This window comes from Micropterus salmoides, unplaced genomic scaffold (assembly GCF_014851395.1).
Source record: "Micropterus salmoides isolate LMB-PRFRI ecotype aquatic unplaced genomic scaffold, ASM1485139v1 Ms_hic_scaffold_16, whole genome shotgun sequence".
NCBI classification, from domain to species: Eukaryota; Metazoa; Chordata; class Actinopteri; order Centrarchiformes; family Centrarchidae; genus Micropterus; species Micropterus salmoides.
In genome coordinates this window covers 2,830,217-2,848,937 of record NW_024040707.1, presented here as the reverse complement: position 1 = coordinate 2,848,937, position 18,721 = coordinate 2,830,217, and the positions used below count along the sequence as shown (strand labels likewise).

General features: G+C 41.5%; 2 protein-coding genes across 8 annotated transcripts in view; both read right to left on the bottom strand.

Moving 5' to 3' along the window:
* LOC119905061 (protein NDRG3-like) overlaps positions 1 to 8,997 on the bottom strand; it is a 24,530-nt gene extending 15,533 nt beyond the window's left edge. Inside the window, exons 1-5 of one of the 7 annotated variants that reach the window (XM_038721766.1) lie at positions 8,850 to 8,997; positions 5,727 to 5,810; positions 5,402 to 5,434; positions 494 to 599; positions 254 to 374 (exon numbers count right to left, since the gene is read on the bottom strand). In XM_038721766.1, the coding sequence (XP_038577694.1) occupies positions 254 to 374; positions 494 to 599; positions 5,402 to 5,434; positions 5,727 to 5,786 (320 nt within the window). In that variant the 5' untranslated portion in view covers positions 5,787 to 5,810; positions 8,850 to 8,997. Of the gene's footprint in view, positions 1 to 253; positions 375 to 493; positions 600 to 5,401; positions 5,435 to 5,726; positions 5,811 to 8,765 lie in introns of all 7 variants that reach the window. The other 6 variants (XM_038721763.1, XM_038721770.1, XM_038721764.1 and 3 more) reach the window with 6 other exon arrangements.
* A 6,815-nt stretch (positions 8,998 to 15,812) lies between these two features.
* The window catches only part of LOC119905707 (PHD finger protein 20-like), a 33,237-nt gene continuing 30,328 nt past the window's right edge, over positions 15,813 to 18,721 (bottom strand). The window contains 1 exon segment of the mRNA XM_038722982.1: positions 15,813 to 18,076. Within this exon segment, the coding sequence (XP_038578910.1) occupies positions 17,940 to 18,076 (137 nt within the window). The 3' untranslated portion in view covers positions 15,813 to 17,939.

Below are 18,721 nucleotides of genomic sequence, written 5' to 3'. Positions count from 1 at the left end.
AGACAAGTTAACACCTTAATTTCCCTTTTTTATTTTAAGACCTTTAAAGAGTTTTTAAAGGAGCCGCGTGGGACCCTGTGTTGGTCAAAAGGGACTTAGCTTCATTGTTCTGCTGCAGATGCACAACAGGTGTTTAACCTGGGGAAAACACTGCTGTTACCCAGAGGAAAATGGTTGGGGACTTGAGTTCATGAGTTTATACCCAACAAAGCAGTTGACAGCGTTGTGTTCAGAGTGTGTGTGTTTTTGTTACCCGGTGGGGAATACAGGAGCGTTTTCCTGCTGTCCTGGAGCATCAACATGCAGAACTGAGAAGTGCTGCGTCACTTCCTGCATGTCCTCGTAGTTAAACAGGCTGTTAAAACAAGACTTATCTACACACACACACACACACACACACACACACACTTTGTTAAGTCCTTGATTTTGTTTTTTGTCCGTACTGTAACACGTGTGCTGTGTGATGACTGAATGTGTGTTCATATTTACTCACGGTTGAGTCCGACGTCGTGGTAGGTGAGGATTGTGGGTCGGTTGCCCCTAGCAACTCCCCTCATGGTAACATGCAGCACACCGTGGGCCGTCTCCACATCATGCTCCTGAACAACACAGACCCGACAACAAAATAAACATCATCCTGTTGGCGTCAACCACAAACATAACGACTCATTAAACCCATTTAATTCTGCAAAGTAGATCACACAGCGGCATCATCCCGATATCACAGAGAGTCAGCGGCTCAGGATTTAGTGTCAGCTCAGGTTGAAGCCGCTCACAGAAACACTGATCAATCACCTTCAGGCTCGTCTATTGACAACCAACAAGCCGATGAAATGTGCACGAGGGGAACGGCACATCCGCTGTGCACACGAACGCACCACATGATAGATTTGGGACACAGTTCCGCTTGAATGACTTCATGTAAAACAGCAGTGTGGTCACCTTCAGGCACCAATCAGAGGCTGCGTAGTAAAACGTACATATTTAGCTTGTTACAGATAGAAACAGGAAGAGACTGATGACTGGCTTCAAGTGGGCTGAGGTGATGATTAGTAATCTCCTTAATGAAAAGACCATGGAAACGCCTGACACACGCTATTAACAGATCTTAAGGCTCCCCACATGCCGGCGCTTACACACTTGTTACTGCACAGCATGTTAATTTTTAATTAGTTGCATGAGTTTTAAAATGCAGAACGTGAGTGATGAGCTAATATTCCCCAAACCAGGACTTAATATGATGTGGATCATTGTAGGAGGCTCCCAGACGAGCTTAGGAAAGCTGGAAACGCTGACGCATTCAAACACATTTTTATCCCTGTTTCTCTGTGAAATGTTACTGGTTGTCTGCTAAAATATTAAGAAAGCAGGGTAAGAAATGCATACCTCACTCTGTTCATGTTTGCTTTTTCCATCTCTTTTTTTAAAATGTCTTTAAACTGGCTTAGTCTGCCTTGTGGGGGGGTCAGGAATTTTAAACTAATACACGTCTTTTTCTCAAAATCAGTGAATGTTTGTCACGTTCCGCTAGCTGTATATTCTGTGTGCACTTTATTATTTTAACACCACCTTCATTTTACCACATGTTAATTAAGAACAGATTCTTCTATACGATTACGGCCTGGCAGGAACAGGTACTGGGATTAAATAAAATAACATAACAAACAGACAGAATGCAGGACAACAACCAGGCGCAAAGAAATCAAATGAAAGAATAATAATATGTAGACAACAAGGAACATGATAACAGACTGAGACATCTATAGATAATCTGCAGAGAGTAGAGAAAACAACAAAATAAAATCTTCTAAATCTGGTGTTTGTACACAGCCCTGGCTCTGTAAATGGTAGGGGTTCGATTATCAGGTCAACGATTCGATTCTATTTGATTCCTCGATGCATCACCTCAAGGGTGGGAATTTTTAGGCACCTCGTTACGATGATGAGACTGTAAAACGAACAGGGTAAAGATGTATTTTTCTCACTGTGCGACTACTTGGTACTTTTGAAGCAAAAGTATTTAACAACAATCCAAAGAAGTAGGTAGTGATGAAATGCAGATATTTAATGTTACTTCAAATAAATGTAGCTCACATTGCATAGCATTATTACAGCGTTATTACTGACCTCTGCTGCAGCTATTTTTATTTCCGATGCTGCTGTTATTAGTATAGAGTCATATGGGGGTTGAACTACGCACTTTACAACGCTGCAGCCAAATCACGTTCACTCCACCTTAATATATCTGTTCCTTTTTTGTCTGGTCTAGTGTAGTTACATGTTTGTGTCTTGTCCTGTAAGTTGATTATTGTAATCTTTTATTTCTTTACAGCATTTGGTTCATTGTGTTCTCGATATGTGGATGAATGACAACAAACTTGAACTAGCAGCCAAAGAACGTCCTGCTGAGCTTCCAGACCGCCGTCTGAAGAGGAGATGTTAGCTAACGTTAGCGCTAACTGCCTAAACTTATCCAGCAAAACGACAGGCAGACTTTGATTAACGGACACGCTGTGACCCAACGTCACACTGTACATTTACTACCAGACTGAGACGTAGTGCTCATCTTTTCTTCTGCTCCGCTCTCTTTCCTATGTCCTATGGAAAAATTAACCTCTAGTTAATTGATTATTGACATTTGTGAATCGATTCATAATCGTCCAAGTCTAAAAATCAATTATTTTCCACACGCCTGGTAAATGGGAAACAAGCTACGGCGTCCCAGGTACCTGATGACGTCTAGTTCACCAAGACATGCTGTTGTTGTGATGTTAGCTATAGCAGCAGGAGAGCTGCGAGTATCGCTGTCTGGAGCTGCTCTGCGTCCTCTCTGCACGTTAGCTTCACCGCAGCAACTGTTACCACAACTTAGCTAACATTACATGGCGTGTTGTTGCTCGCTCTGTATCATGGTAATTTCTCCAGAAGTACACACTCCACCTTTAAGTGAAGTTATCTATTTTTCTTTTTTAAAGAATTACTTTTGCCTTTCTAGTTATTAAATTGTGATGCTGATTTTCTCATTGTGTCCTTTATGTCTTTGCTAAAGAATTAAATGAATGTACTTTAATGAAAAGGGTTATAAATAACATCTGACCGATTGTTGCTACACAGCTGAAACAGAATACATACAGGTGAGTAAATAAAAACAGCTGACTGTCAGCTAACAGGCCACTTGCTTGTAAAGCATGACTCAGGAGAGCTAACGCACGCAAATCCAGACAGAGTCAGACACCCTGACAGGAGGAGGAGGACAAGACTGAGTTTCAGAGGAAGAGAAGGATTAATCAACAGAGGGGAGGACAGAGAATAGTTTCAGCAGAAACAGAAGTGACAGCTGAAGGTCAGCTGTGCTGTTCTCCCTTTAGCCTTCTGCTAAGTGAAGGTAGAAAGAGATAGCGGGGGGGGGGTGATAAGATCAAGAGGAATAATCTCTGTAGCAGGTTGTTGCCCGTCTACCTTCCTTCACTGGTTTAATCAAGCCTTCTCCTCCTCCTGTTCTTTATCTTCTCCTCCTCCGCTCCTTCCATCCCACAGGGAAATCAAATTTCATCACCAATTACAAAAAAAATAAAAAATAAAAAATAATACACGACTAGCTAATTACAGCTGAGTCACTTCAGACAGGCCTGCTGCTTTTTAATTAAATTTTTTTTCTCCCTCGCTGCTCAGACTGCTTGATACAGAGATATTTCAACAGCGTGGTGATTGACTGTACTGCAATTATCCTCCATGCGTGGAGTAAAAGTGGATTTTACATTTAAACAGCTCAATTTAACAAAATATAAAGCTGAAATGTTTTCAATTTAGAAAATAAAGAAAAGGCTACTCTTATAAAATGGACAAAAAAACACTAACCATCCAAAACAATATGTGTTTTTGTATTTCTTTTTAAGGCTGTGTGAACATGTAGTTGAAAATTTTCTTCATCATCAATAAATGTCAAATCATTATTTCTTTCAAGTTTAAAGGCTGATTTTTGCACCTGAGGGAAACCGAAGAAACCAGATGGTTAATTGTGGTTTAAAATTTTTCTTTATGGCCAGAACAAACACTGGATCACTTCACAAATCTCTTTTCACTCCCTTTTCCTCAACAAAAAGAATAACTTAATAGAAAAATTAAGTGCCAATTCATTCAAAATCAAACATTTATTGAACATTTGTTATATTGTTATTGAGGGAAATTATATCTTCATAAATTATTATTGTTGTTTTATTGGCCAGCTCTAGTAGAAGAGTGCTGATGTCTGACAGCTGCTCCTGAATGAACTGCTGTTTTTCACTCGACTGTCAGAAAGACACGGCTGATATGGCTTTAAGGAGCAGGCCGAGAGGCAGAACTGTGACTCTGCGTGCTGTCTAATTTAAATAACTCTCTGATCGGACGCATTGATGCAAACTGACCTGCTGTATTGACGTGAGCTCGATGAGTCCTGCTGATCGATATCTGTGCGTGCAGCTCGTGGAAGCCTGATGTCTGACTGCTTTGCTCACTGAGTTTTCCTCACACATCTCCTCCTAAATATGACTGACTGAGCTGTTTGTCTCTACTTTTCCTCACTTAAAAAAAAAATATATATATATATAGTTCTCAAAAGCCTTTGCAACATGCTGCTCGGATTATTTACCATGACGCAAGCAAACGTGACAATCGATCAGTCTCCATCACGTCAACTACATCAGATTCAAACGCGTCTCATGGTCAGTTTAACTACTTGCTAACAGTGTGTGGTTAATGCTATCAGACCTTTGATATTAACTGAAGTTGCTTCCTTTATTATGAACCAACTCCTCCACAGTGGAACCAGCAGCAACACTATTCTAGTTCTCAGACTTTTTTAAGTAGATATTTATTATATATTTAATACATCACACGGCTGTTGATATCATGATAAAAAGGTATCAAGAACCGTGGATTCATTAGTAACCGTGCGTTTGGATTCTGCTCCTCGGTTCCTAACTAAGCATATTTCAGCTCCTGACTGAACTGCAGTGAGCATTTTTCAGTCCATCAAAGTGTCTCTGATCTGCCAGGAGCTGCTACGCCGACCGAACGTCTCCTCATGTGTTACGTCAACAAAGCCTGAAGAAGAGAATCCTTCTGTTTCCGGTCCTGGACCGTGGCGGGCCGCAGCAAACGCTCCAAAGTTTGGCTTAACTTCACTAAAAAAACTGCACCAGCTGCAGTCAGGAGGTTTGGTGCGAGGGAGGAAGCAGCTCCTACATGACGAAGCGTTTCCTTCAACACGTGTCGCGCTCTCCCAGATCCAGCTAACGCTAACAGCAGCAACGTCTCAGGTACAAAACACAGGTGAGCTGACGTTCACCTTCTATACTGAAGGGAAACCGACGATGGCTCCAGATGATTCAACATAGATTTTTCTTAGAGACAAACTCACCTGACAGTCAAAGTCCTGGAGATTTCTACCATTCTGAAGAGACAGAGAGAAATAGTTTTGTCATTATTGATATTGAAAATTAAAAGTATCCAAGCATATGAATCTGATTGTAGGTCATTTATTGAACATTCGTGTGTTATTTATTGGATATATTGAGAAACAGCTGTTGTGCTCTGGAAAGTTATTTTTATACCAGCTCTTTAGGCTGCAGGCATCTGTTAGACGTGTCTCTTGCTTTAAATATTCTGACAGCACGTTGTTGTCCTGGACATCCAACTTTCTGAGCATGTGAGCCATGACCCCAAGCTAAGCCCCACCCCCTCACCTGTCCTGTCAGGAGTGGTTTGATCTCAGTCAGCTGGACGTCGTGAAGCTCCTCCATCATAGGGCCGCTTTACTGCCAATCAACCTGATAAAACACACAAACAAGGAGGCAGACAGATACAGCGTCAGTCAGGTACCAGCTGTTAAACTGTCACATGCGAGTACCTGTCTACCTGCCAGGCATTCTGCTAAAGAGATGATACACAGTTTGCACGTTTTCTTTTCCAATTTATGAGACTGATGACTGATCATTTGTAGCCAGTTCTGATGTGGTTTATGATAAATGAAACCCAGCAGAGCAGGGTCAGGGTCACCTTCTCACTTTACAAAGATAAGTGTATCAGAGTCTGACCTGAAGAGAGGCTGTGAGGTCTTAACTGTACGTGATACGAGCTCAACATACAATATAATTTAGCAAATTGCGTTAACTTGCCTCGAGGATACACATGAGACAATGTCCTGTTTTAAAAATCAAGTGTTAACACAACTTCTATACAGTGTGGAAATAAGATTTAATTGGTTTATAATAACAGAAAGTATAAAACGTGTACATTAAATGTAAAAAAAAAACAAAAAAAAACACTAACATTTTGGTTAATTACTATATTCTTTGATTTTGCATTGCTGGTAAACCATTAAATAGATGTACTGACTTTTTTGCTGGATTATCACCATTTATATCTACACAATGTGTTTATCATCAATATGTTTGCTAAAGCACAATCAAGCCTCGTAATGTTGCTCTCATAGTGCACCACATTAATGCATTGCAACTTTAAAATGTACATTTTATTCCGTACGGGCATGTCCCTGAACGCCCCCGAGAAGGTCCAAGGTCCACCCACAATAGTTTCACAAAATCCTGTGGGAAACACCGTTACTGTTTGATCATACACCTGAGGATACGCCTACGGAAATCCCTGACTTTGTGCGCCTAGAAGAACTGACGCTTTTTTAATTGATAAATATAAATCTATTAACATGTTAATTTTGGAACAGCAATTTTCCACACCTTTCTAAAACCTTTGCATAGGACTCCGTTTCCCACCGGACAACTACACGTGATAAAAGATGGCTAGCGTAAACTAACCGTAGAGTCAAAATAAAAACTGTTTTTTGCTTCTATCAGCTCTGACACTTGTCTGTCTACCTCTCTCTCTCTCTCTCTCTCTCTGGGTATCTACCTGTGTGGTCACTCTCTGTTATCCAACTGTGTGAATCTAATGGAAACAGCCAGTGATCTCTCATTGGCAGTAGGCCATCCGGTTATATGTGTGCGCGCAGACAGGCTGGGTAACAGTGTTTCGACAGAGTGGTTTGGGTGGATGTTGAGCTTCCTGTCGGCTATCTGGCTCTGGCCGATACAGATAATCGACTGTCTGACTGCGAAGCTACAGATACCACTCAGATCAGAGCGCAAACCCTGCACAGACCGTGAGATGTGCTGCTGGAATATCTAAAATCCTACCAACCAAAATTGCATTTCACCATTCATAAATTGTTGCTGTTGTCATGTGAAGTTTACCGAAGGAGCTAAATTGAGCAGAGGGTTAATTACAGCGAGCGCAGACGGCCAAGGAGGAGTCAAAGACACAACGTGCACACAGTACATCTGAACCCTACTGTTATAATCATGACTACAGCGATTGGATAACCAGGTTTCTCCATGTGCCATGTTAACACCACATCCCTAATATAATCAAAATAAGGATAAGCTTAAAAACACAGAAAACCTGGTTATTCATATACCCGTTTATGTTCTCCTGGTATTATCCAGGGTTCTGGTCGTCTGCGTTGGTGCAGATGTGTCTTTGACTCCTTCCCTTCCTGGAAATCTGCCAATTTCAACCAAATAAACAGTTTCTAGCCGCCTTTACTGCCCTACTGGATTTATCTTCTCCTTCCAGCAGAAAGATGATGATGAATTGCCTTACCAACATCAGACTTCTATGTCATTTAGCATCACTTTATTTTGCTGCACCTGCTAACCTGGATCAGGTGTTTACATGCCACAGCATCCTGGTTTAAGAGTACTCCAGATAGCGTACCGAGGTTTCTCTTACAATAAGGGGTTGATATTTCCAAAACAAGGAAGGTGTTGGATGCGCAACCAGGGTACTGCAGAACCCTGATGATGAGCAGGGTACTGCAGAACCCTGATGATGAGCAGGGTACTGCAGAACCCTGATGATGAGCAGGGTACTGCAGAACCCTGATGATGAGCAGGGTACTGCAGAACCCTGATGATGAGCAGGGTACTGCAGAAACCTGATCCTAACGTGAAGGCATGTAAACACACTCAGTTACACATTTTGTTTTATTCTCCTTACCTATATTGATTTATTGTTTGTTTACCTTTAGAGTGTCTTCTCCTACTTGGACACTATGCCCTGCTGCTGTAACACTGTCAATTTAATAAAATGATCTATGAATTGAATTTTGACTTCTATTTTTTTGTTTTTTTTCTGATTCAGCCCATTTAATTGAAACTGACACAAATATAAACAGCAGAAATAATCGTTAACTGAAGCTGTGCTCAGATATGAAGCTGGGTTTCCACGCTGAACGGAGTGTACCGTTACCGTTACCGATGCTCTCGGCTCTGCTGTCCGCCCACACACACACACACACACACACACACGCTAACAAACACACACACACAGAAGAATCTCTGTAGAAGAGCTAACTTACCGTTAACCGCTGTCTAATCAATGAGCCTGGATGCTAATGTTAGCTCCAGACAGACAGCTTAGGCTTAGTTACTACAGGAGACGTTGGTGACACACACACACACACACACACACACACACACACACACACACACACACACACACACACACACACACACACACCTGTAACTAAATACCCCGTCGCCATTGATGATAACCTCACGAGGAGGCTTCCGTCTCACTGTTTTCACAGCTAACTCGGTTCACTTGCTAGTGACCGATAACACGACACGTAGCCTATGATAGCTCGCTTGGTCGTTAGCTCGCTAACCAGCCGTTATTACTCGGTTAGTAAGTTAGCCGTTACTCGCCGTTAGCTCCTCACCGTTAGCTCCTCACCGTTAGCTCCTCACCGTTAGCTCCTCACCGTTAGCTCCTCACCGTTAGCTCCTCACCGTTAGCCGTTTAGCTCCTGGATGTGTTCAAGTCGCCGGTTTAATCCAACTAGTTGGCCGGTCGGTGCGTGAACCGTCTAACCGTGAAGGCTCCTCTCTCTCCGGCTGGACTGGCTGTCAGCGGCACGCGGACGGTCAGGAGGCGGAGCTACGTCAACGTTTAACGGGCTGTGAGCGGGCGGCCATGACGTCAGTCACCAAAATCACAACAGGTGTCACGTTTTTATTTTTATTTATTATCTTTTACACTGATTTCATGTTTCACTTTGAGCGACTGTGACGGAACAGCCGCGTTATAAAAGTATAAAACAGGGAGTTATGGTTCAAACTTCCTGCCAGACTCCACTGTCTTTTTGTGGTTATATTATTATTATTATTATTATTTTACAGGCCATGGTCAGAGTGCAGGGGCGTAGCTACAACATCTGGGATCTCATTTATAAACGGTGCTTAAGTACAAAACAGGGCTGGAAACGTGCGGACGCCACTTCCAAAGCAAAGGTTGTGATCTAAAAAAAACTCCATGCGTACGCACATAAAGAGGAGAAATGATTAACAGCGACTCACATGGCAGAAGGATGAAACTGTTTGAAATGAACAGGCCTACTATTCTGTAAAATAAATCCAAATATTACCACTGAATATTACAGGCTTAAAGCCTTTTTGAATAAACAAACACTGGTTTGATTGACTTTCCCTGAAGTGCGCAAACCCCCTCCCATAATTTAAGATAATTTGCAGCCAAGATATCTGTTTCTGCAAAAGAACGCCTCAAATATGTTGTACAGTTTAATCAGGAATCATTAATTAATAGGCTACTTGCATGCAGTGCAATCTATTCTCATAAGTAAAGTGAACAGGAGAACAAATTACATTTAAATTGATGCCGTTTTCAATGCGTCAGTAGAGCAAATAGAGAGCATAGTTTCATGTATAGTGAGGAAAATAAGTATTTGAACACGCTGCTATTTTGCAAGTTCTCCCACTTAGAAATCATGGAGGGGTCTGAAATTGTCATCGTAGGTGCATGTCCACTGTGAGAGACAATCTAAAAAAAAAAATCCAGAAATCACAATGTATGATTTTTTAACTATTTATTTGTATGATACAGCTGCAAATAAGTATTTGAACACCTGAGAAGATCAATGTTAATATTTGGTACAGTAGCCTTTGTTTGCAATTAAAGAGGTCAAACGTTTCCTGTAGTTTTTCACCAGGTTTGCACTGTAGGAGGGATTTTGGCCCACTGCTCCACACCGATCTTCTCTAGATCAGTCAGGTTTCTGGGCTGTCGCTGAGAAACACAGAGTTTGAGCTCCCTCCAAAGATTCTCTATTGGGTTCAGGTCTGGAGACTGGCTAGGCCACGCCAGAACCTTGATATGCTTCTTACAGAGCCACTCCTTGGTTATCCTGGCTGTGTGCTTCGGGTCATTGTCACGTTGGAAGACCCGGCCTCGACCCATCTTCAATGCTCTAACTGAAGGAAGGAGGTTGTTCCCCAAAATCTGGCAATACATGGCCCCGGTCATCCTCTCCTTAATACAGTGCAGTCGCCCTGTCCCATGTGCAGAAAAACACCCCCAAAGCATGATGCTACCACCCCCATGCTTCACAGTAGGGATGGTGTTCTTGGGATGGTACTCATCATTCTTCTTCCTCCAAACATAGTTGGTGGAATTATGACCAAAGAGTTCTATTTTGGTCTCATCTGACCACATGACTTTCTCCCATGACTCCTCTGGATCATCCAAATGGTCATTGGCAAACTGAAGACGGGCCTTGACATGTGCTGGTTTAAGCAGGGGAACCTTCCGTGCCATGCGTGATTTCAAACCATGACGTCTTAGTGTATTACCAACAGTAACCTTGGAAACGGTGGTCCCAGCTCTTTTCAGGTCATTGACCAGCTCCTCCCGTGTAGTTCTGGGCTGATTTCTCACCTTTCTTAGGATCACAGAGACCCCACGAGGTGAGATCTTGCGTGGAGCCCCGGTCCGAGGGAGATTGACAGTCATGTTTAGCTTCTTCCATTTTCTAATGATTGCTCCAACAGTGGACCTTTTTTCACCAAGCTGCTTGGCAATTTCCCCGTAGCCCTTTCCAGCCTTGTGGAGGTGTACAGTTTTGTCTCTAGTGTCTTTGGACAGCTCTTTGGTCTTGGCCATGTTAGTAGTTGGATTCTTACTGATTGTATGGGGTGGACAGGTGTCTTTATGCAGCTAACGACCTCAAACAGGTGCATCAAATTTAGGATAATAAATGGAGTGGAGGTGGACATTTTGAAGGCAGACTAACAGGTCTTTGAGTCAGAATTCTAGCTGATAGACAGGTGTTCAAATACTTATTTGCAGCTGTATCATACAAATAAATAGTTAAAAAATCATACATTGTGATTTTTTTTAGATTATGTCTCTCACAGTGGACATGCACCTACGATGACAATTTCAGACCCCTCCATGATTTCTAAGTGGGAGAACTTGCAAAATAGCAGGGTGTTCAAATACTTAGTTTCCTCACTGTATATTGTTATCACGTGTTCGTTGCCTTATGGAGCCAAACGCTGTGCACCAGCGTGTGGATGTGATGCGCTGCTTGTAAAAACACATTATGGAAAATACAACACTATTTCATTAAGTAAATCTTTCAGCTTGAATCATTTACAACAACTCATATTTCGTTTAACTCATCAGCAGCCTCGTTAAGTGAGTGGACAGTTTAAGTAGCCTAAATAAATGTTTAAACACTAGTGGAGTGCATTTGGTTTAATCTCTTTTTAAAGGGGAATCCAAATTAGTGTATGTGTGTCGCCCTCCAGCCTCCGACATCACTATTCAGGAGGGACGCCCCTTCCTGCAGGTTGGTTATAAAGGGGTGGAGCTCCAGTGGCCACTTTCCTCCAGTGTGCAAGCGTTGCACCAAAGTGCGTTTTTTACCCACCAAAAAGCTTCAACTTCACCAAAAGTAACGTCAGTGTCACACTGAGTTAAATTTAACTTTGTCGCTTTTCTGTCAGAATTTGCCTCCTTTTCTTCCTGCAGTCAGGACGTATTAATATTAATGAGGGGCGGGAGACAGCCTGTGATTCTTACTGAGTGGGGCGGACCAGAGACGGGAGATCAGGGAGCGACTGGCCCGCTGAGTACAGTCGGTGATCGTCTAGCAGGATGAAGTCTGACGCTGCGCATGATCCATGATGACAAAGAAATATAGAAATTAATGTCAATAAAGCAGCTGTCAATATTTTAGAGAGCCCCGAAATATCACAAATCATGCTTTTAGGGGAGCTGATGCCTTATTAACGTGGTTTGCACCCTGAAGCCAGTGCTGAAGAGCCTTAAACTCGCATCCTTTCTAGCAGCCAGCAGGGGGCGACTCCACCGGCTGCAGAAAGAAGTGTGATTGTATAGAAGTCTATGAGAAAATGTTTCTACTTGTCAGCTGATTTATTCCCTCAGTAAACACTTTCCTGATGAGTTTCTGGTCTCAGTCGCTAGTTTCAAGTCTTCTTCAACACAGCATGATGTTCATTTAGTAAATTATGGTCCCATTTAGAGGAACAGAGACCAGGAAGCAGGGGAGGCTTTAGGGCGGGGCTACAAGCTGATTGACAAGCAGCTAACAGTAAATAACTTTGTACCTCACTTCCACTTTCGGCTCATGGGACCTTATTTCGGAAGAAATATGTACGGTAGTCAATGGCGAGAGACTTATCTTTTTATCCCGTCAGAATTGAGTCTTGAACTACACATATGATGTTGGTCAATTTAAAATATAATTTTGCAAGTCAAGAAAGTCGCAGTTTGTCGTAAAACAGTAAAGTTACATGTCGTTTTGTGTGAAAACTGTTCAGCGAACTACATCTCTCGTCTCGCGCAACATACGTCGGCTAGCTAACGTTCATTGCTTGGTTGCTACCAGCTGGATTACTTAGCTGTGTTCCACGCAGAAATATATCTCACCTGATGTGTTTAATCCAACGACTCTCAGTCCTTTTATCACATCATCCTCTCATGTAAGTTTTTTGACGTTAGCTTCAGAAACGTTAGCTTCAGTCATTGAGAGAGACAGTTACAATATCACATATGTGACTTTTGCGACTTTCTTGACTTTAAAATGTATCTTTTAAATTGACAAACGTGTATAATTCAGGGCACAATTCAAAAGGGATCAAAGTATCAGTTGTCCCTCGCCATTGACTACCGTACAAAAATTTTTCCCGGTCTGATAGTGGTCCACCGGAAGGGGAGGGACTAAGGCTCTCTATAGCGAGAGAACAGCTGCATCAAAAGTAGCAAAGAAAACTCAAGAAAATGAAGAAAAAGAAGCAACTCCTATCTGCTGTTCTGTGTACATTTAACCAACGCTGTTGAAAAAGTTTTTTAGGAGTCGGCTGTTCTTTTGTTCCGGTAAACTAGATTTTGTTTTAAGCCTGTTTTAAGCTAGCTAAAATTTGCATCCCGGTTAAAACCAAAGTAAACCTAAATGACAGATGCAACTTGCTAACTGAGCTAGCTAGCTCCACTCTCTTGTCTAAACGTGGACACTCGAGGCTCGATAACGGCAGTCTACAAACCAACTGGATTATATACAACAGTGGCATAAATGGAAAGTTTCAAACAGATTGATGCAAACATGGTGGAAGAAATCCTAAGATCTTTTACTTAAGTAAAGGTAGCAATACCACAGTGTAGAAATACTCTGTACATAACATGTACATAACTACGTAATACAGTAAAAGTGCTGCGTGCAAAATCAGTAAAGTTCTCATTATGCAGAATAATGTATATTATATTACCGGACTGTATAATGTTGCAGCTGTTAAAGGTCAAGCTAGTTTTAATTACATTATATACTGCTGGGTAGCATATGAAAATTTCCTTGTTACCATTTAGCTGAAAACACTGTATGAGTGTTTGAGTGCAGGCTCTGTTAGCTTTATTAATATATCCTGTCATGAAGTGAAGCATTTAACAAGTACATATTTACATGTTGGTGGCCCTAGATGGAAAGTTAAGGGGGTCCTTATAACTTGAGGATAGGAATGTCTGTATCAAAGTTCATGTTAATGCCTTTTAATGTTAATTGAGATATTTCACACTGGTGGACTGACCAACACTTTCATTCAGCGCTTACATAAAAGAATTGGAAAATCCATTTTCAGGCTTTTGTTCAATGGACTGTACTGCGGGGGGGGGAGGGTTACTGTACATTCGTGGCATAAGGGTGGATCCTGGTGGTCTGAACAAACAGTGAGACCATCTGGCTTACTGCGTATAACACAAATACAGTATAGAAACATACAACTAGACATGAACACATCCATGAAAGGAAAAGCTTGTACCTTCTAAACAGCCTTGTGTTTGGGTCGACGGCGTGTGAGGCTCTGATTCATCATTCAGGTGAAGCAGAAAACACAAGCGTCACCAAATATCAGTGACATGCAAACACACAGCATCACCAAAACTGTTAACATCATGCAGCACTGTGCCCAACCTCCTCGTCCATCTACAGCTGCTCACTGTAGCTCTTAAAACAAACAGGAGTAAATATTTGTTAAGGAATATTTTCAGTGAAAATTAAACCAGACCCGTCTTTAATATAATCTTTGAAATTATTTAGCAAATTAAAGGAAATTTAACAGTCGAACTGCTTTAATGTTTCCACGATCAGTTATGAATATTCATGATCATCTGTGAACACGTGCAGGGCTTCCCGGCCTGCTGTCATATCAGTCTGGTTAATACGGAAATTAATATTCATAATGTTTAATGAAGCAGATACACGAAGCTCGAGTCTAACAAAGAATCTTTAACTTCATTTAACAAACCTACCACACGCCACGTTGTCGTTAATATACCATGACATGAAAAGGGGTTTACATTTTACAATTACACAAATATTAAGTGTTTTAAGTCTAATTCTGATATATATTTTAAACTACAATTGATTTTACAGTCATCCAAGTGTTGGACTCTCCACCAGTATCACAAAACCTGACAGCAGAACATAGCGAGAGAACATTAAACAAAAATATAAAACAAAAAAATATAGGGTTCAAACCTTTTTGCTCCATCTTGATTTCAAAAAAGTTTTACACACGAAGTTCAGCATTGTTATGAAATACATCCGGTTAGTTTTGTAATGATGGAACAAACATTTTCAGATTTGTAGCCTGATTTTTCCCTGGGAATTTCTTTGTATTTGTAGCGCCCCCTAGTGGCCAACGTAACTGAAACATGAGATTTGTAATGAGTGGAGAATTTTTATCCGATTTATGCGATCTTACGCACATTTGTTGCATTTGTAGGGCCCCCTAGTGGTCGATTTCAATGAAACGTTCAGGGCATGTCCAGGGCACTTACGTGGACATATCTCGTAAGAAGTGTGATGATTGGCCCAACGGTTGTTGACTTGTGTCAATTTATGTCCTGAGCCACACCCCTTTTGAGGTTCATGTGTCAATATCCTGAAAAGGAAACGAGACATCAACAAGATTTTTGCAACTTTTGACAAACTTGGTCCAACAATGATCCACTGAAAATTTGAAGGCAGGTGGAGCTACGGTCTAGGAGGAAATGTCAAAAATGTGTCAAAAAATTGAAAATGGTGGAAAAATGTTGGAGGCGGACCTTAATAGTCCTTGAGGCTTTTTTGTAGAGCACATTGAGCTGAACCTGTGTAAGAAATTTTAACTTACGGTGTGAAGGGTGTGGCATTTTGAAAATCGATTTTTTTTATCCCTTAATTGCAGCGCCACCATGTTGCCCGACGGGGCTCATATTTATGTGGAAGCACCTGCACATCATCTCCAGCCATTTCTCCAAGTTTAGTAGCTCATTCCAGCTCACGGTAATTTGAGCCGGTGCGGCAGACAACAAATAAATAATAATAATAATAATAATAATAAAAATAAACCACCACAAACACAACAGGTGTTAATAATAATAATAAAAGACAAATGTCACATTGTTTTAATTTTCTTTAATATTCAGAAAATGCTACAGAGTTTGGTTGGTAGCTGATGAAAGTCAACGTTGTCTTCATGCTTTTAACGAAGATCGAATGTAAAAAAGAAACCTTTGATTTTTGACTTTGAAGCTTAAACTTTGCGTGAACTTTCAGGTTGGTCCTCGACCACTCACAAAACTACAAAAGGATCACAACACGTGTTCACACTCAGGTGGATATATTAGATGAACAGACGCCACTGTATATTGCAAATCATGAATTGTCCGAGCTGCGGAGGACCGCCTGAACGCACCATCTGGAGCTGAATTCACCTCGGCTGAACTGATAATAACGTTAAAACAAGAGAAGCAACAGAAGCTCTGTTTCTAGCAAAATAAATCTACAGCTTTATACAGTTAGTTTCTTATACAAGTGTATATAAAACATTCAATTTGACATATTTACATTTTAACATGTTTTTTGTGGCTTTTATGGAAAACAGTATTTTAGAGAATTTCTATCAATGCTTAAAAGCACCAGCAGGACACCTCCATCTGTTATTTATTATCTCTACATACATATGTTCAGAGTTCGTCAGAAGGTTCAAACGTCTTGATATTAAAACAGAAAAAATAAAACACATGAGCACTTATTACAAACCAGCTGTCTGCTAAACGTTGTATGTTACAGATCATGTTCCCAAAAAGTCAAGAATGAACTGAAATGATCATTAAAACGAAGCGTCGTGAATATGTTTCTTTGTAAAGACAGGAAAAACTGTCTAACGTGTGCGAACAAGTCCGGTTCAAATAATTTCAACCTTTCCAAACTTCATTTGGGTGACTTCTCACTGCTGGAGAGGGGCGATGATGTGTGCGATGTTTCCGCTTTAGAGCTTTCAATTCCTGCTTCAACACGTCCTCTGATGGCCCTAGACCCTCACACTGACATTTTGCTGCAAAGTCCAGAACTGTCAAAAGGAATCGCTGACACTGATGGATTTCGTGAACGTAACTCGAAAGGAGAGTCCAAAATGGAAGAGGCTGCTGTAGCTTATTAGCTGTCGAGCTTTACTGGAGCTCCTCTGTCAGTTAAAGCTGTGGCAGGCAATTTATTTAGGAAGCCTTTGTTGAAATTCTCTTTACATACCAACTGCAAAATATATAAATCAAATGCTCCGGACGCCACAAATCCGCCATCTGTGGCAGGACTGTAGTATGTGTATGAGCTGTCTCACGCTGGTTTCAACAACGCTGCCTAAGTCACATTAGCGAACATGCTAACTAGCTTGTTAACTAACAGTTGATACTAGTTTCACCACAAGTTAGCAGGCTAGTTAGCTTGGAGATTTTTCGTTCAGCTCTTCTTTAACTTTTTATTGACTAAATTGAAAGACAACAAAACGGCACAAAGGATGTAAACGGCGCAGAGCGCAGACTGACTGACTAGCGTTAGCCCGGCCGGTGTGTTAGTGGTCACCACATGTTAGAAGCACATATTTGATAAATTTTTTTCTGCTGTGACCAGACCTTAAAACCCTCTGAAAATATTTTGTTTCTCTTTTACCTAAAAAATGTAATTATTACAGTTAGTAAGCTACCAATTTCTGTACACTTACAAAATCTCTGCCGTGAGAAATAAAATCCTCCTCCTCATGTCTTCAAAAATCTGTGAGTGAGCCGGTTACATTTTGACGGTGTCACACAACAGGATGTAAAACATTGATCCAAACACGCACTGGATGACAGCAGCTCGTCAAAAACCAAATCCAAAAAAATCAATCAACAATCAAACCTGCCGTCACCATGTGGTGGAGTCCTGCTGGAGGCCGTTTTGGGAAACGTTCTGGCACATTTGTGATATTTAACAAAGAAAATCACCTGTTCAGCCACTTTATAAAAGAACGTGATCGTCCTCTTCCTGTCGCAGTGCACCTTTTCTCCACCAGAAGGGGGCGCTGTCCTGTGACTGAGCGGAAAGAAACCGCTCATTCTCTCTCTCCAGACTCCAGAGTGTCTACGACTTCGCTCCCGACCGGTCTGTCCACTCGTGTGCTAGCGCCGTCAGTCTGTCTCTTTGGCTAGCAGTGGCTTTGCAGAGTCAAAAGGTCAGATGTCAAGAGTTTAAGGAGTGAAAAGAGTCAGCGCCAGACTGACAGGCGTCTCACAGTGCACAGGTCGCGCAGGAGCCGCTTGATTCGCTGTTTGAGCTGCGGGAGGCGGGACAAAGGGTCGGGAGGCTCAAGCTCGCCCGAGTGGTCCAAAAAGGACTCTAACACTGGAGGGGGAGAGAGAGAGAGAGAGAGAGGGGTGGGATTAGTTTTGTTTCTATTTAAAATCTGTTTACAAGACTGCAGGCGGAGGAGTCGTCACAGGAAATGGCTGCAGGCGAACCCTCCAATCACGGAGGACTGGAGTGAAACTATTCATTAAAACATCAGTAATATCTCCTCAACCATTCGGCCTAGATGCATAATTCTCGTCTCCTTTGAAAGGTCAGAAGCAGAGGAATATAAATCAACTGTAAATGAACCCATTTATCTTGCACACTAAATGGAGATGCAATAAAGGAAATATGATATTTTCATCCTCGCCTGGTATAAAATCCACATTATAAAACTCTAACAGTAAATTTGATTAAAAGAAACTAATACACAAAATTTATGTAGCTCCTACAGGTCCGCCAGTAAATGATGATTAAGACCGTCCGTCGCAAAGCACCACTTCTTCTCTCCTTCATTTTGGCGAGATAAATGATTATTGGTGCGTTTGTTGTTATTACTATCCGGCTAATAACTCTGTGAGTTTTGTATTTGAGTGATATGACACAGATGTTACACAGCTGATCAGAGCTGGAGCTGAGCTTTCTTTAGAGTGTTCAGCGTAGGATGAGAGATATCTGGAAGGCAATAACTGCAGCCAT